At 34.0% G+C, this 23,290-nt stretch overlaps 1 protein-coding gene across 1 annotated transcript in view; it reads right to left on the bottom strand.

The window, feature by feature from the left end:
• BTRC (beta-transducin repeat containing E3 ubiquitin protein ligase) overlaps positions 1-23,290 on the bottom strand; it is a 196,836-nt gene that overhangs the window by 123,047 nt on the left and 50,499 nt on the right. Inside the window, exon 2 of the mRNA XM_044665502.1 lies at positions 4,836-4,943. Coding sequence (XP_044521437.1) covers positions 4,836-4,943 — 108 coding nt within the window. The remainder of the gene's footprint in view (positions 1-4,835; positions 4,944-23,290) is intronic.

The raw sequence follows: 23,290 nt of genomic DNA, 5'->3' as shown, positions 1-23,290 counted from the left end.
CAAAAGACAAAAAAAACCAAACCCTGACCTTAGAAAATTACATCAGTGGCAGGGAAGAGCAAAATATAAACTCAGAAGAGGACAATCCAAATGGAAACATGAAGCCACAAAAAAGAACTCCTAGAAGAGTTCAAAAAGGAGTTTAAAAAAATCAAATAATAAAGAAGAAAAATTGGGAAAATAAATGAGAAAGAGTCTAAAGCTTGGTTTTATACACACACACACACACACACACACACACACACACACACACACACACATGTCTATATGAAAGTTCACTGAAGAAAACAACTTCTTAAAAAGTAGAATTAGTCAAATGGACATGGAAGTACAACAGTTCAAGGAAGAAAATAACTCCCTAAAGATTAGAATTGAGCAAATGGTAGCTAATGACTCCTTGAAGCATCAGGAAACAATAAATAAAATCAAAAGAATGAAAAAATGGGAGCAAATCAGAAATACCACTAAAAATAACAACTGACCTCGAAAATAGATCCAGGAGAGATAATCAAGAATCATTGGACTACCTGAAAGCCATGATCAGGCATATAATTCTGACTTCAACTCAAAAAAGATTAAAACATAAAAATTCTAAGTCAATATGGAGCCACAAGGGTCCTTATCTAAAGAGACTATATTTATGGTCAAATCCTAACAAACTCCATGGGGCTGGACAACATTATTCTACTTCCTTGAAAATGAGTTGTACTGATTATGATCAAGCTATGCTTGGTAAATCTTTTTGTCAAAATAATCTACACTATAACAGTATAAGATTTGACCCTTATCTTAATATAATTTCTCTGCTACTACTCTATTCTAGAACAACAAAAATTCCAAAAGTAATTCTTGGTATTTTTATGTTCATCATCTCAAGCATAACAATGTTGAGTTTTCACAGCACTGCTGATTCAACATTTCACTTTATGCTTAGGAAGACTGTGTATATTTGCCAGCATTTTAAAGTATGCTGCCTCTCCTGAATTCATCTCTTCCCTAACAATTCTGAACTCTGCTGAATGACTAAAGCTAATTCAAAGACAGAAAATGTTTTCCATAGTCCAAGAGCCTACTGTAGTTTACTGCCAACACATACCACCTAAAATATCATATCTATTCATATCCTTATTGTTACAATTAAATTCTTCTGAAATTTCATCTTTCAAAGAAAAATGCTATTTTTCTTTTTAATTCCTCAGCTATTCTGCCATTTCCAGTTGCTTACTTCCTAATGCTTAACTCCTACTTAATACTTTTTTTCTCTTTATTTTTTTTTAAATCCTTACTTTCCTTCTTAGAATCAATACTGTGTATTGGTTCTAAAGCAGAAACTCAGTAAGGGATAGGCAATGGGGGTCAAGTCTTGCCCAGGGTCACACAGCTAGGCCAGATTTGAATCTAGGACCTCCCGTGTCTAGGTCTAACTCTCAAACCACTGAGCCACTCAGCTGCTCCTACCTAATACTTTTTATGATGAAATCATCATCAGTTACTGGGGAGAGGAAAACAATACTTTAAAACACAACATGAAACAAAAAATAACTAAGCCACTAATTTTGCATAGAACATTTTTCATAAAATAAAAGCATGCCTAAAATGGTCCCAACCAAATAATCTCCAAATTATTTATCAGGATGTTCACTAAAATGTCATTAATTCAGTAATTAATATCCTAATCTTGTCATTCCTGTCTGGGTTTCTGGATATACATAACCAGACAAACTGACAATGATTAAATGGTCTCTCAAATGGTACCTTTTCTACTGCCATAAGTGAAAGAGTTTTGAAAATCTTCTCAGGATGCTCCCTGCTTCCTAAAAGAAGGAAAATGAATGCAAAAAAATTTGTTCTACTATGAAACACTAGCCTCAAATATCTATATTACACATATATTTTTAAGTGCAAATTATTATTTCAAACATATTTTTCTATTTCTCCTACATAGTTTCTAATTCATCATCGCCAAAAAAATTGTGGTGATAGAGTTCTCTAAAACTAAAAAAAAATATTATCCAACATGAAAGTAAGTAGCATTTACTGAAAGAAGGTGAATCAATTAACTTTTTTCTTTTTAAACCTTTACCTTCCATCTTAGAATCAATACTAAGTATTGTTTCCAAGGCAGAAGAGTGGTATGGGCTAGGCAATGGGGGTTAAGGGACTTGCCCAGGGTCACACAGCCAGGAAGTGTCTGAGGCCATATTTGAACCTAGGACCTCCCATCTCTAGATCTGGCTCTCAATCCACTGAGCAGCTGCCCCCTCACATAACATTTTTTATTGAACACTCACTATGTATTTGGCACTATCCACAAGCTAAAATTTTATCAAACCAGAAACACCAAGAAAAGTTTCACAGGTCCCATTCTGCCTATGGAATGCTGTCTCTTGTTCTATATCTCAAGCAATAACTACCCTGGTTCCAATAAAAGTAAATTTCTTATGAAGTCCCCTTTACTGAAGGGAAAAAAAATGATTCATATTTCAACTTGCCAGGACAGCCTCTAAATCAATCTTTTTCTCTCAAAATATTTAGTAAGTTCCATACTTCTGTGCTAGTAAATATTATATATTCTTTGAGGACCCAGGAACTTGTTTATTAAGATTCACTAGAAATGGGATGCTAGCAATACTACTGAATGTATCCAGAGTTCTTTCCTATACACCTATATATTACCATTTAAGACCTAAATTTTTATTCAAATACTACTTTAGTATATTTAAGTTAGATTCTAATTTTAGGTAGATATGATTATCTTTAATGATTGTATAACATGGTTATATGAATTAATTAACAAATATTTAATATTTACTATGTGTACAACATTAAACCTGGTGCTGTGGGGAGATACCATACAGGTCCAAATAGAGGTCACATCTCTAAAATAAGAGATATCTGAAGGAAAAAATAGGCAGGTATATATTAAAAAATAAACAGGCAAACAAAAACCTACAGGATAGACAACACATGGTACACAGAGGTCAAATTTGTCTGGGAAAATGTAAAAAGATAAGTCTATATTTAAACTAAATATGAATCCGGCCTCAGACACTTCCCACCTGTGTGACCCTGGGCAAGTCACTTGACCCCCATTGCCTACCCTTACCAATCTTCCACCTATAAGTCAATACACAGAAGTTAAGGGTTTAAAATAAAATTAAAAAAAAAAAAAACTAAATATGAGTCACCACACTGAAAGTTTATGTAAATTAAATATCCATGGTGTTCTGTATCAAAGATAATTTGTTTAGAGCAGAGTTCTGGGCTCAGCTCCATCATCAACTAGCTACATGGCCTTGGGCAAGTCATTTAACCTTTATGTGGTTCCCTTTATTATTTAAAACAGGAATAACAATACCTCAATTGTGATGAAACTAAAACCATAAATGTTAAAATACTTTGACATCTGTAATATGCTACCCAAATAAAGACATATTATTCCGTGGTCAAAACATTTTAAGAACATCTCATGATTATATGAATCTATATATTTAAAGTTTAAATTCTAGGTATCACTTATGAAGCTAGTTAAGTTTAATGTTGAAAGGTTGTTCAACTTGAAATTGAATACGGAAAAGCAAACTAGACTAGCTGTGGGTTCAAGGAAACCTCAACCTCTCAATGTCTCAGGTAGCTTCTCTAAGATAACCAGTTGCAGACAGACTGCTTGATTGGTATTTGGGGGTTTCCACACCAAGAGCTCCGTACCCCAATGAAATCACAAGTCCAGGACTAAAACAACAACAAATGTTAGTATTTATTTCATTGTTAAACGATTACAAACAGAACCTTGCAAAATCATTATCACTAAAATAGCACCATTAAAGAGCAACAATTATTAGTATTTACATAGCATAACAATGCAAAATTTCTCAACACAATGTTGACTTCTTCACTTTATCTGAAGTTTAGATATAACATATTTTATATATTGCTACCTTATGTAGAAAGTTCTTTAAGATCAGTTATGCCACAGATGGGTTAAGATGTCAACAACTACCATATTGTAATCAAATGCTATCTAAAAATTCTCCAAAACTGGAGTATAAAAATTATAGTTTTATTTGCCAAGAATACCAACTAAATGTCACCCTCACCCCAACTGTGTACATGCATCTTAAACATCAGCTATCAAAATAAAACTGACCTATATGCCTCTCTACTCTTCCTCTTCAATTTTCTTGCACAGCAACTTGCCATGGGCTTAATGATGAGGAAACCTCAAAGGAATTCCTCCTTTAGGATCCATTAAGACTATAGTCTATTGGTCCACCTAGATTGTTTTAAGTTCCATACCATATTAATGGACTTCTAGGCCTTGTAACCACAAAACCAGTGCCATTAACTAAAAGCATAATTAATGTGGTCTTAAATAAGAATGCACAGTAGTAAGAACCAGAAGGTTCAATACACTATATACCCTGAATGGTCATAAGAAAAGGATGGCTATTCAGTCAATTTCATATAATTAATGGATAACTTCTATAAATTGGCTTGATGTAGGTTCAGAGAAAACATAATACATTGAAGTTATTTGCTAAGACTATTTCTTAAAGTTCAATCTCTTACATTTAATAGATCTGAGAACCAATAGCCAAGTCAATGTCAATTTTGGGAAATCAATCATATTTAATCAATGGAATGAAAATGTTTTAGACTGCAAAAATCTGGATCTACATGAAAAGATCATTAGAAAAGCATATCACATGACATGAAAAATACCTAAGATATGAAGAAGAATAAAATGAATGTAAGTAAAGAGTGTGAAAGAAGAGACAGGCACACTCACACCCGTGTACATCCCCCCGTCCCCCCCACAGAGACAGAGAAAGTACCTGGAAAGCTGTGAGTGCGCCAGTCCCTGGGTTATACAGGCATCGCAGCGAAGGCATGCTGTCCGCCAGGCTGGAGCAGCCCAGCCACAGAGACCTGGGCATAGAGCACTGCAGAGAGAGGACAACTATGAGATGGGACAGTATGAGACAGGATGGCACAGATTATAGGAACTTTAAAGGCATTGCTGAATTGTGTCAATACAGTTACAGCTGGCCTTCAGGACAGAAATATCTTCAAGAAACACATACTACTAATTGGTCTACTCCCCACGCCCCCAAGAAAGTCAGAAAGGTCATTAATAGCAAAGGAAGGAAAGAAGGAAGGGAGGGAGGGATTGAGGGAAAATGAAATTAAAGGAAAGAGAGAGAAGGATGATGAAGAGAGAGAAAATGAGAAGAAAAGATGGCCTAGTCCAAAAAATTAAATATTTAATCAATTTTTTTTGGTATCACTGAGTATTTGCTTGAAGAAAAATTACATCTTTGTCCAATTGATCAACCCTCTTTCTCTATGCACCTCTAATGTAGCACAGGGTGAACAATTCTGCAAAGTAAGCAGAAAAGGGGCATGGCCCATGGTAGCATTTTAATATCAAGAAAGCAAGAAAACAAAACACTTCAATAAAATTAGGCTTTTTAGAGGGTAGGGAAAAGAAAAAAGAAAAGAAGGTATAGCAACAACCTTGGGGACAGTGACAGTAACTAACTCTGTGACAATTTGCATGTGTTTTATGTGTTTAGTTATTCTGCTCTTCATTAACCAAAATGCATTGTTATCATAGCAGCTGCCTCTTCATCTTTCCAGATGGATCAAAAACACAAAGAGGCCAAGAAACAACTAAAACAGAAGGAAAAACAACAACAAAAAGCCCCCACAGAGCTGCTCCTAGTATTTAAAACCCCAACTAAAAAGAAGTTAAAATACTAGTAGATATATCTTGGGGTATTCTCAGTATCAAATGGTCCAGGAAAATCTGGAAAACTTTCCACTATGATAATGTTATTATTGCCTTAGAGGTTTACAAAATATTCTGTCCTTTATTGAGTTGTTTAACATGCTTCATTTATCTCTACAGTTTACCACAATACAAATTTAAAAAGAGAATATCTCTGTCTGGAAGATAAACTTAATATCTTGCTATTATTTAATCATGTTCAATTATAGCAAAAACTAATATCTGATAGTTGTGTGTATAAAATATGAAATTATTTAAAAAAACCATGAGTTTCCATAAATTGTGCTAAATATTTGAAATTTTCAAGGATAATGACCTTAACATTTTTTATTTTCAACAACAGCTTTGTAAAAATTGTAGGCTTACACTAGACTATATTTTTATCACACTAAACTAATATTACTATTAACATTAGAAAATGAAATTTAATATACATGACCTACACCATTTAAAATTGCCATATACATAAAGTTAGGAGGAAAAGAGATACTTAAGAAGTAATGAGAACTCTGTAGGTTTCTCTTCACAATTACAAAATTATAAATCTCAAAGCTGGTAATGTATTACTATCTTTATTTTATAGATGAAACAACTGAGGCCAGAAGTTAAGGGACTTTTCCAAGGTCACTTGGAAACACAAGGTAAGTAATGAAATGTGGATTACAATTCAGGTCTATGGTTTTATAATACTTCCATTATGATACACTGCATTAACCCCTGGGAAGCAATATTGAGATCCTATATCTTAAAGAATAAAAAACATTTACCAGATAAAAGCAATCTTAACCCCTGAGCCATTAATTGACTTCCTTGTTTCTAGTCCCTCAGTTCTAAAGGAGATAGCCAGAATACAATCCATCAACACTATGATCTTCTACAGGTGGATACTCCTTTCAGTGGTGAATATTGCACTCCATTTAACTCTTCTCATCCTCTTTAACTCTACTCCATGTTCTCTTATGAATACACTACACAGGATATACCCTAAACATGCTAGAAGTCTTCTAATAGGTCAGGTTTCCTTAACCAATGGACTGTGAACTTAAAAAAAAACAAACCACCAATCTAAAAAATATTTCAATATGATAATGTACTTTATTTTACACATTTAAAAATATTATTCTGAGAAGGTATCAGGCATCACCAGTCTGCCAAAGGGACCCATGAACAACAACAACAAAAAAAATGGTTTAGAACCATCTCTTCTAAGTTTTTGTTTAAAATTATAGGGGTACCAGTGCAGCAAATGGGCCATCCATATGTTAGCCCTTATTCTGGCTACACCTCCTTTTCCAGTAATGGACTGAGGATGGCATGAAGAGGGCCGGTAGACAAATGATTTTATCATTGAACTGAGTTGACTGATGAGGCCTTCATTTACCAGTACAGATAAGCACCTTCTCTGTATTGCCTGCCTTGAAGTTTCCTGGGACACTGAGAAGAAAAAAAACCGAACAGTCTATACATGTTTGAGGCAGACTTAAGCTTAGTTCTCCCAGATTCTGAGGTCAGTTCTCTATACAAAAGCCCACACAACAGTCTTTTCCAATCACATCTTTCTAATGATATCTTTTATACCATTCTCTGCATGCAACTTCTGGGTTTAGGAAGCATGGTCTATTAGAAATATTGCTGGGTTTGGCACAAGATATGAATTTGAATACTGGCTCTTCTATTTTCTATTTATGTGACCGTTTTCAATTCATTTAAACTTTTGGCTGCTTACTTCCTCATCTGTATAATGAGGTTGAAATAAATGGACTTTAAATTTTCTTTCAGTTCTATATTAAGATCCTATGCTTCAGACTGACATACACCAAGTCTTTTCCATTCCCCTTTGAGTCACAACTTTAATTTTTTAGAACTCATAGTACTCTATAACTGTAGACATAAAAATATCATTAGAAGGACAGTAGTGTCAACTTAAGTTTTTCATTTTTGTTTTCAGAGAGAAGTCTGTAAAACATCCCAAAATGTAATCCATCCCACTTTCTTCCTCTTAATTTTAATTCTGGCTGCAGACCACTGTCTATGAAATATATACACTGATGTATGAAAATTTAATGGGTTTTCCCTCCAAATGCAAAACCAAAGTCAAAACAATAGTCTATCCACTTGGTTTTTCCTGTGTACATTGTTAGGTTGAACATAGTTGTAAATCTGTTTTGGGAGGCAACTAGAATAATCTTTCTCAAGCATCTTTTCATTATGTCACTCTCTTGTATAAGAATTGGTGGGGATGAGTTTTCAAATCTTTCCTCCATTTTTCCTTTTTTTAATTGTTATAAGAAATAGCCTTGGGATTGGGGTGGAGGCTGGAGGCTCAGTGGATTAAGAGCCAGGCTCAGAGATGGGAGGTCCTAGGTTCAAATTTGGCCTCAAACACTTCCTACCTGTGTGACCCTGGGCAAGTCACTTAACCCCCATTGCCTTGCCCTTACCACTCTTCTGCTTGGAACCAGTATTGATTCCAAACAGGAAAGTATGTTGTTGTTTTTTTAATTGACTATCATAACTTCTATTATTTCTAAATGTTGATTAGCAGGGACCTGATGAGATTTTATTATTCAGCCTCTTGGGAAAAGGGAGTGGGACACAGAGACAAACAGGTGTTGTTTTTTTTTTTTAATCAATAAAATCTGTTTTAAAAAACTAATTTATGGTAATGTGTTATTTATTTTTTGAAATCCCAAATCCTTGGCCACCATCACCAACCTCTAAACTCAGTCTTATTTTTTAAAATTCATACTAGGCTTCTCCACTCCAGTAAACCAATTAGCTAGCTTATCATTCTATGTTGCATTTTACTTTTTTGAAGATCATGTGCTCTTGTGCACACTATTCCCCCTGCCTGAAGCTTAAAATGTCTTCCACCTTCTTTCTTTGCCAATCCACGTTTATTATATTGCTTTATAAAGCCTTTCTTAATTTTACCAAATTTAGTCACTATTTTATCCTGAATTACACCTTCAATATTTATATACTTACTTTGATCTACGTGGCTTCAGAGGTATTTTAAATGTATTAAAACTGAATTTTTATAAAGAGCTTTAAAAACCAAACAGATGAGTTTCTATTTTATCCTACAAGGGCATTACTGAATAGTAGTGACTTGATTAGATCTGGGCTTAAGGAAAATTACTTTTGCAGGTATGTAGAAGATGGGTTTGAGGATGAGGAAAGTACTGCAGGCACGAAGAACAGCCAGTGAAAAGGCATGAAAGCAGGAAATGGGACAATGAGTTCAAGAAACAAAAAGGAAAGGTGTTTGTATTCTATCCTGAGGGCAAATAGAGAGCTATAGAAGATTCTTGAACACAAGAATAGTATGGGAGGGAGGGAAGGAGGGAGGGAGGGAGAAAGGAAGGAAGGAAGGAAGGAAGGAAGGAAGGAAGGAAGGAAGGAAGGAAGGAAGGAAGGAAGGAAGGAAGGAAGGAAGGAAGGAATCCCGGCAGGCAGTTGCTGATGACTACCAATGCTAAAACCAACTTCATATATATGCTGGCTAAATTATAGTAAAAAATTCAGACAAGGGTTGACTTTATTTAGTATTTACCATAGGAAAGCTGAAAGATAAAATTTCATCAGGTCCCTGCTAATCAACATTTAGAAATAATAGAAGTTATGATAGTCAATTTTTAAAAAAGCAATATTTTGAGAGCCATGGACTAGAATAATTCCCTTTTCACTGTTATAACCAGTAACATTTAGGCCAATGGAACTACTCAGCAAGCCACAAAACGTATCTTGAGTCTACCTATACAAATTCAATGATTCCCTCTGATAGATTACCATTCTATTTTATGGATAAAACTCTCTACCTCACAGGGTTGTTATGAAGATAAAATAAGATACATTTTCAATTGTCTTGAAGCTGTAAGGCATCATATAAATGTAAGGTATTGTCATTGTTATCTCAGAAAGCAATATTTCGGGAATTCCGGTATTAATATGATAATTATATATATGATAATTAACTATAATTTAAGAGGCTTTATCAGCAGGTTATTTCTGTCTAGAGGAAATAATTCAATCAATAAATATTTGCTTAATACCTGTTATTTGCCTATTATGAACTAGGATTACAGAATTTGGTTCCTGCATCAAAGATCTTACAATCTTTTTGTGGAACAAAAGATCAATGTACATGAAACAAAGGAACAATGTAAATTTAATCTATAGTTAAGGGTTAAATTATTGGTATTATTACAGGAATTTAGAAACAATATATTAGGAATGGCTGGAATAACAAACAATAATGATAACTAATTATATTACACTGAGGAAATTGGCTATAATAATAAATAGATGTTATGGATGACTTGGAAAGTTAGAAAGATTGAGATTCAAAACAGTAGGAAAAAGGACTGAAATTTTTTGAACTGGGAAGTGACCCTATGAAATAGTATTTAAGGAGGATTAAACTAGTAGATTAGAAGGTAAAGAGCCTGAAGCATTATTTCTTCTATAAGATAAAGATGAGCACTGAGTATATTCCTGGTATAGGATAAAGTCTATGCAAAGATATGGAGATAGAAGATGGAATACTGTGTATGAAGGGAAGCAAAAAGGCCAGTGGGCTGAACCAGAGTAAATAAACTTATAAGATGAGAAAGTTTGTCTGGAACTATATTGTGAAAGGCTTTAAATGTCAGGACTTCATATTTTTTTCCTAGAAGCAATAGACTATTGGAGCTGATCAAATATGGAGGTAACATGGTCAGGCCAAAGCTTTAAGATCCCCTTGGCAACTGGATGGATAGGAGACAAGGGAGACCAATTAGGAGGTTATGATAAAAGTCTAAGTGAAAGCAGATAAGGAACTGACTATGGTGGTAGTCCTAGGAGTAAAGAAAAAGGGATGAATTTGAGATGTTTTGGACAATATATGGCAATTGACTGGATATGTGGGATAAGAGAACGTAAAGAGTTTCAACTCAGAGATGAAGATTCTGAGATTGGGAATCTGAATGACTGTAAGAATGGTAGTAACCTTCATGGAAATAGAAAAATTCATAAGGGGATGGATGTGGGGTTTGGAGGAATAATAAATTCTGTTCTGGACAAGTTGAAATGGAAAATCTAGCTTGAAAATATCCAATAGATAGTAGGTGATATGACATCAGTGCTTGGGAGATTAAGGCTCAAATGTTTTTACAATGCATTTATGTTTGAATCTCTCTTTTGTTCCCATCATACTTGATTTTGTATCAAACATTTGGAGACATGTATTCTCTCTAGCAGATAGTTATAAGTTCATTTTAAAAAATCACATGTTTTTTCAATTAGTAAAAATATGCCTTTTTAACTCTAATCCCTCAAACTCAAAAACTAATGAAAAACAATCTGCCCCAAACATGTATAAGAAAGCAAAACAAATTTCTACATTACCCCTGTCCAAAAAAATAAATCTCATTCTGCACTCTAGTGCTTCATTTCTCCATCAGGAGGTGGGTAGCATATTTTATTACTGGTCCTCTGGAATCATGGTTCATCATTACACTGATTAGAGTTTCTAATTCTTTCAAAGTTGTTTGCATTTGCCATATTGCTGATACTATATAAATTGTTCTCCTGATTCTGTTCACTTCACAGTGTCAAATTATACAAATCTTCTTAAGTTTCTGTGAAATCATCCCCTTTATGACATCTTATAACAATATTATTTTATCACATTTATATAGCAAAGTTTGTTCATTCCACAACTTAAGGTCACTTCCTCAGATTCTCATTCTTTGCTACTTTTGAGGGCAATATTTTTGCACATCATAAATTGTTTGCTTAGGACTAATATAATAATATATTTTTTAAATGATGGATCCTGTGAATATTTATTTATTAAAATCTAAAATTACATTGCTGAGTGCTGCTGATTCCTCTTTCATGGTAATGTTTTCCGCCTTCAACTCTTCCTTTTAAGAATGAATGTGCATGTTATTTCCCTTTATCAATTCATCAGCAAATATTCGTTGAATTTTAAAGTCAGTAGAGACGTAATGAAAGCATCTGGTCCAGTTCCCAGCCTTCAGGTAGTAAGATTATAAACTGTTCCCATCTTTTGCCACAAGACATTTCTGGCAATCCCATCATAAGGTGGATTATGAAATGGACTGTCTTTTCTTGTAGGGCTGATGTTGTGTAGAGACAAAGAAGAAAAACAACTGCTTGATCACATGAGTCGATGGAGATATGATTGGGGATGTAGACTCTAAGTGATCACCCTAATGTAAATATTAATAATATGGAAATGGGTCTTGATCAATGACACATGTAAAACCCGGTGGAACTGCTCATTGGCTACAGGAAGAGGGTGGGAGGAGGGGAGAGAAAGAACATGAACCATGTAACCATGGGAAACACTCTAAATTAATTAATTAAATAAAATTTTTCAAGAAGAAAAATAAAATTTCCTTTAATATGTCCTTCCACTAATTCTCCCACTCCTACTTCTCTTTCCCCTCCTTCTGTTCTCAAAATTGTGTGTGTATTCTTCCTTCAACTAATTCAAATTAGTGAGGCTGAAGTGCTAGCTGCTCCCCCTACCCCTTCCTTGTTTGTGTCGATATCTGCCTGTAGATGTGCATCCTAATTCTGTGAAATAATTCTTCCTTTTCCCTCTCTTCTCCCCTACTGTATTCCCTTTCCTCTTCCCTTAAGATCATCAAGAGATTTATATGTACAAAAATATTTATAGCAGCTCTTTTTGAGGAAGCAAAGAATTGGAAATTGAGGGGATGCCCAATAATTGGGGAATGGCTTAAACAAGTTGTGATATATGATTGGGGTGGAATATTTTTGTGCTATAAGAAATGAGGGACAGGGTTGGTTTCAGGAAAAAAAACTGGGAAGACCTATATGAATTGATACAAAGTGAACTGAGCAGAACCAGGAGATCATTGTACACAATAAACAACAATATTGCAATGATAATCAACTGTGACAGTCTCAGCTACTCTGATCAATCGTGACCTAGATAATTCTGAAAGGACTCATGATGAAAAATGCTATCCACCTACAGAGAGAGAACTGACAAAACTTGGGGGGGACAAATGGAAGTATAACTTTTTCACTTTATTTTTCTTGCTTATTATTTTTTTCCAATATGGTTACACTTTGCAGGATTTTACATGTTTAATTAATATACCACTTGCTTGTTTAAGGGGTGGAGGAGGGGTTGGGAGAGAATCTGGAATTCAAAAATTGTTGTAAAATGTATAATAAAAATAAAGGGGGAAGCTAAGAGGCTCAGTGGATTGAGAGCTGGGCCTAAAGACAGAAGGCCCTGGATTCAAATCTGGCCTTAGATACTTCCTATTTGTGTGAGCCTGGGCAAGTCACTTAACCTCTGTTGCCTGGTCCTTAACCACTCTTCTGCCTCGGAACCAATACACAGTATTAATTCTAAGATGGAAGGTAAGGGTTAAAAACAATGTTAAAAATGAAAAAAATATGTATATATTTTAAAAGCCAATAAAAATTTTAAATTTTAAAAAGATTTTTAAAATGCAGGGGCGGAGAAAGATCACCAAGACATAACAGAACCACTCTAAGGACTTATCTAATGGATTCACTTTATGATCCCTGATGATGAGTGTTCAGAGGGATCCCTGTCTATATTAGAATATAAGCAAAGCAGTTCATCCTTGTTCAGTCAATTATTACTGCTCATTTATGTGTATATTTTTGTTTTTCGCTCCTTGCTTGAACTTCAAAATTTCTACAAAGCTCTAGTTTTGCTGGCAACTATGTTATTCTTGACTATAAGTCTACATATCCTTTTCCTTCAGAAGTATTATATTCCAATTCTCCAGTACTTAATTTTTTAATTAAAAAAAAAACACCTTATCTATCCTAGATATCTTATCCTAGAATCTATAATAAGTCTAGGTTCCTTGTCCAGGGTCACATAGTTAGGATCTGAGGTCAAATTTGAACCCAGGACCTCCCATCTCCAGGCCTGGCTCTTTATCCCCTGGGTCACCTAGCTGTTCCTCTCTATTCTTTTATAGTGGAGCTCCTGCCCTGCCCCAGTCCCTAGTGTCAATGGATATCTGCCTCTCTATGCCAACCTGGGCTGGCCAAAGGACTCATCATAACTTTCTCTGGATTTCCCCAGCAAAATTTGATATATTTTCTAGAACTGTTTGGAGGATTTGTGGATGCACTGCTTCCTGCTACTCTGACATCTTGGCTATGTCACAGTAAGCTTCTTGAGGGCAGTAATTATGTTATTTTTCAACTTTACATATGTAGTATCTTAGCACTGTACACTGTACATTGCATCAATTAAACATTATTAAGGATCCATTATATATGGTAAAACTTAATAAATGTAGGTTGAATTGAATTAAGTGCTCACCATGAAGAATCTTTCATTGTATAATACCTATTGAAGATAAGATCTTAAGAAGGCAGACAGCATAAAACAAGGGAAAGAGTACTGAACTCAGTAGAGACCAGAGATTAAATTCCTTCTGTCACTATCTGTGCGACCTCTCTAGGCCCTTCATCTGTAAAATTAAAAAGTTGGACTAAATGACATCTAAGGTCTCTTCCAGCTCTAGATCTTTGATCCTAAGATCCTTAGGCTAGACCTAAATATAAAATATCAGTGCATATAAATAAAGGCAAATCACTCACTTTGATATAGAGTGCTATGGGGTTAGGATCTGAAATGTTTAAATGTTTCAATCAACTTCCTGCAGTAGTTAAGTTCAATTGTACCATTCTTGTTCACAGACCTAATTTGAGCCTTAAAGGGTCAAGTCTTAAAGAAAATTATTTGGCTTTGGAATTCTTGCTTTGTAAATCCCTAGAGCTGGTTTTTAGGTCATAAAACTGGAGAATAAATATTCTTACATATAGTTTAAGCCAAAAATGAAGACTCCTTAATGAAAACAAATAGTTTCATGGCAGTTGTTATGGTAACCAAGATAAAGCAATGGCCAAATAAATTACTGTGAATAACCCTGATTTGTGAATGAAATCAAAGAAAAGGCCTTCCAGGTTATTTACAAAATAAATTCATTGAGTTTGGGTTAAGGAAAAAATTAAAGAGGTTCTTATTTAAAGAACAATGAAATGCACTATACGGCAAAAATAGCTGCAAAAATTGGGTCAGTTTGAGCAAAGAAAAAATAAGCTTTTAAATAATGGGAAAATAATGTATTACTGCATAGTCTTTTCAAGTGATGGTGCTATATAAGGTAAGTGAAATAAGGCAGAATGTTGAATTCCAGTTTCCTGAAAAGTTTTAATTTCATTATACTTCTAGAGTGGTAATTTTTTTCATCTCTCCTTAATTTCCCCTCAAAGAGTTCTGAAATGTTCTCTATATATACCACATTTCTAATTATTCTCAGTCCCTCATAGGCAGAGAAGGTCAAAGGTTAAACAAACCATCTGTTTTGCCCAGTCACCTTGCCCTCAGCATTCAGAGTCTGCCCCGGGGCAGGAAGCAGTCATCTCAGATTCCAACTTGGCCATGGGACATGGCACTTTGGGTAGAGAGGAGTTAGGAAGAAAGGAAAAAAGACATTTTTTTAGCCACCTCAGGTCTTAACTAGGCCAAATCATATTATCACTAAATCTACAAAATGGATTTTAATATAGGTTTTGAAGTTAGGGATGCAACATAAGACTAAAAATACACACATTTGGAGGAAACATATAAGAAAAACAACTGCTTGAACGCATGGGTTGGGGTGGACATGATTGGGGATGTGGACTCGAAACTACCACACCAATGCAACTACCAACAATTTGGAAATTGGTCTTGATCAAGGACACATGACAAAACTAGTGGAAATGCGCATGGGTAGGGGGGGTGCGGGGGGGGGGGGTTGAAGGGGAAAGGAGGAGCATGAATCATGTAACCATGTTAAAAATGAATATTAATAAATGTTTAAAAAACATAAAAATACACACATTTGAATTCATACATCACAAGTGAATATTGCTCTTCAAAGAAGTCATCTTGGGATATTATATGTAAAAATATGATTGTTCAAAATGGTTTTTAAAATTCTAGCTTTGCCTACCCCTCCATATACTGCAATATCCCCACAAAACCTGGATAGAAAGAAGAGAAACCTTTTAATACCAAGACATAGACACCAATACTTATTAAGAATTTTTAAAATTCTAACTGGGCCACCAATAAAAATAAATTTCATTCATTATTGTTTATTAAATATGTAGTTACTCAAACAATACTCTGAACAAACTGGAATTTTGAACAAACAAGTGCTTTAATATTCTAATAACTATGCGTAAGCAGTAAATTATTCTTCCTTGAATTTCTACTGTTGGGTATAGCAGGAGTAACTAAGTACATAATTACATAAGAGAGTCACCCAACTTCCAAAGGAGCCATTTCAATGAACTGTGTAAATAATATACTTAAAAAACAAAAACAAAAACAAAAAAACTGCCTTAACCTATGAATCTTGATTTACCAGAGAGAGAGTAGTTGTGTACCTGTGAGACCAGAACACAGACTTTGAAAGGGCTTCCTAATTATAAAATTTCCATAGAGACTAAAATGACCCAAAGCAAATTAATACATAGATTTTTCTATAATTTTCTATCAACATGTTTTTGGTATTCAACTTCAGTTCTGAAAATAAAAAATTTCACAAAAGACAACACTATAAAGGATGATCATCTTTGTAATACAATTTCACATTGATATCAGGTTACCATTTCTTCATATTTGTGAACACTTAGATTTGAGTTGTTTCATTTGTTTGGACATGCTAAAGTCAAAATATATTCTGTCAGTACTGATTTTTTAATAAAATATTTTTGTCTTGTTTTAGTTTTTTAAGGGGCTAAACACAAGTCAAATTTTCCAAGAGATATTCAATATTAGCTGATACTGGTTATAGTAACACCAAACCTAGATATTATATTGTATAAAGTTAAAAGAAAAAACTTCAAATACTTCGAAAAAAGAATCTTTCTTAAAAGTTAACTCAATTTCCACATTTTTCTAAGAAATCCCTGATTTCCAAAGGCTTAATTCTAACACAAATACAAAATAGACTGTAAATGTATCCACAATATACTTTCCACCCATTAAAAAAAAAAAGCTCTTGCTGATTGACAAGAATAAAAAGGTAATGATGTCAGGGTAAATGCTGCCTACTATATCTCCTGAATATCTTACTAAATACAATTCTAATCCCATTGCAACAAATTCTGCAGTGACTTCAAATTCTAAGTTGTACTGAAATTTTGTCAAATCCAACACAGGTTAAATCCTATTGCAGAATATTCTAAGAGCCTGAACAAAAACTTCTCTTTTGTCATAATGAGACTGGGGATTATTTGGCTATACAAAACAGCAATTTTTGATGTTATAGTACTTGTTTTAACAGGATTTAATCTGTATACAAAATTGTAAAACAATTAAAATATTCAATGTAAGAAGTTGTTTCATGTATTTGGGGAAGAAAAAATGCTTGGAAGTCAACAGGAAGCAAGAAGCAAAAAAAGTAAGTTTTTATTTTTACAAAAGGATTTCATGATATTTTTTCTTCCACATAGAATTTGCATGTTGATAGAAGTTGCTATAAAACATGAAGTTCAATGTCATTTAAATAATCTACACAGCAAGAAAGTCAGGGATGGTGGCCATGGGAGAGATCAGAACTCTTGACAGTCATTTCCCAGATATACTCCTTTCCCAGGCAGAAAGAGCCCACAAGGCAAATTCTTTTGAGGATGCAGAAATAGAGACTTTCCTATTAGATTCTAGAAGAATACAACTCCTTGAAAGTGGAGTGGAATGGAAGAACATGGCATCTAACAAGGTATTATGAGAAATATTAAGAAAATATCTATATCAAGAAATTTTTCTCATTAAAAGAATCCTTTACATCAGATAATTTCAGGTACTACAATGCCCCCCAAATTCTTTGGAACTAAATATTTTTTTTTTAATTTTAAACCCTTAACTTCTGTGTATTGACTTATAGGTGGAAGAATGGTAAGGGTAGGCAATGGGGAGTCAAGTGACTTGCCCAGGGTCACACAGCTGGGAAGTGTCTGAGGCCGGATTTGAACCTAGGACCTCCCGTCTCTAGGCCTGGCTCTCAATCCACTGAGCTACTCAGCTGCCCCCTAAATATTTCTTTTGAGTCAACGAAGTTACTTAACATTCAAAGTACATTTATTATTTTGCTTGCTAAAAAAAGCAAAAGTCTATATAAATAAACTTTATTATAGTCTTTCTTGGTAAAGTCAAATAATGGGGGGGGGGAAGATACTTAGTACAGCTGTATGTTTGCATATTTGCAAAATGTCAAATGAATGACAGCTAAAAATATGAAAAAATAAAACTATGAAATAGATTTCTGTTCCAAAAGACCAAGTGTCAAGGTTCTCTAGTAACTATTAGAAATGAACACTGGCTTCTCCTATTTTGTGAAATTTAGCTTGAGAATAAGTTTATTGTTTATCTGCTAGCTTGCAATGTTGGGAGGACACTTCCTCAGATGTGGTTATGAAAAATTATTTACCTTTCTCTCAAGACACTCTATTGAAAATTACATATTCACTACAATACCCAAAAGGAATGTTTCTTAAAAAAAAAAAAAGGAAAATGTGGCAAAGAAGTGAATTTTTCTTCATCTGTTTTCTGAAAGTAGTGAATTATTTAATTTAGTTTTGTGTGTAGTAAATTGTAATTTTATTACTACCTTCAAGCTTATTGTCTACTTTTAGGTACTAATCTAGAAATCAGCACGTTCCAATTCTCAATATAAAACATTTGTATAGGTGTATAACTGAGGCTCAATAATTCTGTTCCTATGTAAAGTGGGAGATAGAGAGGAGGTTCAGCTCTATACATTATATTATATCCCTTTGTGCATTAAAAATACCTAGAGACAATGGGAAATAAGGACCTTAAGAAACTTTTTAAGACTTAGCTTTAACTTTTCAATTTTCTCAATAAGTGTCGGTTCATTAATAGAATCCTTAAAATGTTTGTTAGGTATTTCAGTCATCAGTTTAATTTGTCTGACTATTGTTTGATGCAAGTCATCTTACTATTAATAGCATTAGTTAAATGAGTAAGAGGAGAGAGCAAAAACACATCTATGTTGTTCTTATTCTAAATTGTTTTCCCCCCTCAAATTTAGCTCCCTCTCTAATGCTCATCCTTTAAAAATAAAAATGGTTGCTTTTCTCTAATGGAATGTAAGAGGAAAAAATGTAGATAGTATCAAAATCATTGCTGCCACTTAAAAGATATGGATATACACAAAGTCAAAGTTGTGTGTTTTAACAAAATGTATATACCCATCTCATTTTCCAAGTGATGAAATATTTGGATTTGAATAAAAATCTTTTTCAAAGGTTGAAAATTAAATTCTTGAAGTCAATGTTTCCTGTCAATAGTATCCCTTTTTGCCTATTTATGTGTGCTAAAAACACAAGCATATTAAATTAAAAAAACCTGCTACTATAGGGCAGAGGTTAATGACATTAGTGTGGGCAACTCATGCTCAGGTAGTGTTCAACTATTATTTGCAGTTTAAGGAAGCTGAAAGTATGCAAATTTCAGCACCACAATTTTTAGATAAAATTGTCAGTTTTATGGATATTTATAGTATGTGTCCAGTCTTGCAGAACTCCATCTTCTGCCACCTCATCTGTAATATAAACTGCTTTTAAATCACATTAATACATTGTTACTGGGATATTTCTCTCTAATGGTACCAACCAAGAAGCAGATCAATACTCTTAATACAGTAAGGACAATTTCATTATCATGAAAACCTGTTCAAGGCAGCCAGATGCTGAACAAAGAGCAAGGCTTTCATCAGGTTTATTCCTAACATGCCTCCACTCCTCAGAGATGAATATTTTGGTTATATGGGCAAGTAGAGGTAGGGAAAGAAATGATGGAATATAAAATAAGAATTAAGAAACTTTGAATACAGTGAAATTGTGAGGTATGCAGTTAAAATGATTCTTTTTCACCTAAAGAGGATTTATAATTTAAAATCGTACCATTGTTCCTATGTAATCATAATGTTGCATTACAAATGCCAGAATATTAGATCTTGACATTGCAGTTCAACACTTGAATAAAATTATGTCAGGGAGGGGGGGGGGAAGGACAGGAAAGGAATGAAAATGAAGTGTTGCATGTATCCAGGTACATGGGCACTAGGAGGTGCAGTGGAGAAAGAATGTCATTCTTTTTTTTAAAGTATTTTCATTAGCTGAGATTTTTTTTTTTAAGCTTAATTTCTTTCTAAATATCTCAAGTTTATATAAAGAGATAACTTTTAGCTTTTCTTTACATTTTCATGGTCTGATAGACAACAATGTATACAATTCATTGAAACTTATTGTGTGGTACTCAAGTGGTCTAACTTGTGTCTAAAACCAATTCCTTGTCTTGTCTTACTCTATTTACTTCCAATGGTCTAAAAGTGTAATATATCCTTTCAGGGCTAGCTTTAATCATTTTTCACAACTATAGTTGCTACGACAACAAGATGCAGCTATTCTGTGCTTTCATTTTTCCCATTTTAGTTGCCATAACAACACAAGCATTCTGGCTTTCTACAATATGTAACAACTTTATTTTAGGTCTATGTTCTCAAGGACACTGGATTCCCCTATAAAGAAGCCAAATAATAAAATTTTATTAGGACTTTTTAAAAAATATGATGTAATATCTAATAGAAATAAAAGCCTTTTAGGAAAAGGACCTGTTGGCAGGAAATTTCATTATGCTAAAACTGAAAAACTGATAGCACCTACCAAAGCCATTAATACTGGATACATTTTGTGCACAATCTCCAAAATAATTTACTGTAACATGATTTTGAACTTTTAGTAAATGTACATAAAATATACGACATAAGTAAATAATCAATTACATGATTATCTCTAAACCAGATACTTTACTGCAATAATCTAAAGTAATTTATTAAGAATCCCCATAGTTCATGGTATTTAAACTCTAAGACAAGTCAAATTCCATTTAAAAAATACTCCAGGGGGCAGCTGGGCAGCTCAGTGGATTGAGAGCCAGGCCTAGAGACAGGAGGTCCTAAGGTCCTAAGGTTCAAATCTGATCTCAGAAACTTCCCAGCTGTGTGACCCTAGGCAAGTCACTTGACCCTCATTGCCTACCCTAATCACTCTTCTGCCTTGGAGCCAATACATAGAATTGACTCCAAGATGGAAGGTAAGGGTTTAAAAAAAATAAATACTCCAGTGTACTGCCAGTTTATTCTCTGCCACTTTCCCTACCCTATTCATCATCCCTCTCTCCCAATCAAACTGCATCAGAGAACCACACATCAGAGAAACACACTGCGACTTTTTGGTTTTTGGAATCTTTTAGATATTGAATGAAAATCTTCATAAGTTGAAAGTTAAATTCTTAAAGTCAATATTTCCTGTCAATAGTATCTCTCTCTATCATAGTGATTCCATATAGAAGAATATATTTTATGAAACTTGAAGAAATTAACTGGGATTATCCCAAACAAATGAACTCCAGTTAAATTGTCTCTTTTTAAAATACAGGTGTCCCAGAAGTCTTTAATAGCTTAAAACTGTACTAAGACTTTTGGGACACTCTGTAAAATTCTTTATGGTATTGATTCTACTATATCTACTAAGGGCTATTTTGATTCAATAGTTTAAACATAGTAGTTCAATACTTTGATCAACTAACTGATGGCTAAGAACAGAGGTGTCAAAATGATGCAAATATCTCTAAAATTACAATATATGCCTACTCTAAAGGGATGAGAAAATCATTTGTAACTCAGGATATGTTCAGACATCATTTGTCTAGGCATATAAGATAATAATTTTAATCAAAGCACAAACTTTAACTACATTTTTAAAAAACTACAAGATTAAAAAGGTAAAATGAAATCTGCTACTTTTCTAAAATTCAAGGAAAAAATGAAAATTTGCATTTCCTGAGACTATGAATAAGAAGTGTCGCAAATAGTAGGAAAATATAAAGGAAATTATTGGATAGCATCTTTCCTGGGGGGACTCTCTCCAACTTGGAAAAATAAGCAACTATAAGGTCAAGACCAGTGAAGGAAACTTCAGACAGCAGTAGCTGGGAAAAGAAACTGCCTCACCAGTGTTTGATAGTCTGAGCAAAGTACAGCAGGTCTGTCATCAATCTTTGGTATATATGATTCTAACCAACAGGGAGATGGGATGAGGAAAATGAGACAAGAGAAAAATGGGTTCTGGCTAGCTTGATACCTGACATCAAAGTTGAGCTATCTACCTGGGCTTTAATAGTACAAGAGCCCATCCCTTTGCAGTGCTACTCTGTAGTTTTCTTAACTTTGGTAAGGACTCAGCTAATAACTAATCAAATATTCCCCTTCTTTAGAAAGGATGAGAGCTCTGGAAGATGAGAATTAAATGATATGTCTCAAGGGTCAGTAGTTAATTTAGTTTAAATAAGTTTTAAATGAAAGAAAGGCTTTATTCCCCTTTTTGCATGTATGAATTGTTTATTAAAGACATATATGATATTCCAAAAAAGTTTAATATTAATGTAAACAAAGGAGTCAAATCTGTATATTTTTATGAAATGTTACCATACAATTTAATCTTTTTACTTTCTTTCATTTTTTTCAAGTACACATATATACCATTTTTAACAACTGTTTTTTGACATTTTGAAATTTAGATTCTTTCCCTCCCCAATCCTTCCCCAAGGCAGTAAATTGTCTATTATATATTATACAAGTGCTTTCATGCAATACATATTTCCATATTTCCCATGCTGTGACAGAAGATACATATCACACTTAAGATAAAAAACCATGACGGAAATAAAGTGAAAGATGGCAGGCTTTGATCTGCAATCAGATCCCAACAGTTCCTTTTTTGGCTTTGGATAGCATTTTTTATCATGAATCCTTTGAGATTATCTTGGGACCTTGTTTTGCTAAAAATAGTTTCACAGCTGATCATTGTACAATATTTCTGTTACTGTATGTACTGTTCTAGTTCTGCTCACTTCACTTTGCATCAGTTAATGTCTTTCCAGATTTTTCTGAACTCATCCTGTTCCTCATTTCTTATGGTACAATAGTATTCCATTAAAACCATATACCAAAACTTGTTCATTCATTAACCAATTGATGGACGTTTCCTCAATTTCATATTCTTTGCTACTACAAAGAGATCTGATAAAAATATTTTTGTGCAAGTAGGTCCTTTTCCCCTATACCTGATCTCTTGGGGATACAGACCCAGTAGTGGTATTGCTAGACCAAAGGGTATTTTTATGGCCTTTTGAGCATGGTTCCAGATTGCTCTCCAGAATGGTTATAACAGTTCACAGTTCCAGCAGTGTATTAGTGTTCCAATTTTCCCACATCCCCTCCAATATTTAACATTATTCTTTTTGGTCATATTAGCTAATCTAATATGTGTGAGGTGGTATCTCAGAATTATTTTAATTTGTGTTTCTCTAATCAAGTG

Source organism: Gracilinanus agilis, chromosome 2 (assembly GCF_016433145.1).
Source record: "Gracilinanus agilis isolate LMUSP501 chromosome 2, AgileGrace, whole genome shotgun sequence".
NCBI classification, from domain to species: domain Eukaryota; kingdom Metazoa; phylum Chordata; class Mammalia; order Didelphimorphia; family Didelphidae; genus Gracilinanus; species Gracilinanus agilis.
The sequence above is the reverse complement of the archived record's forward strand: the minus strand, read 5'-3'. Positions and strand labels throughout refer to the sequence as shown.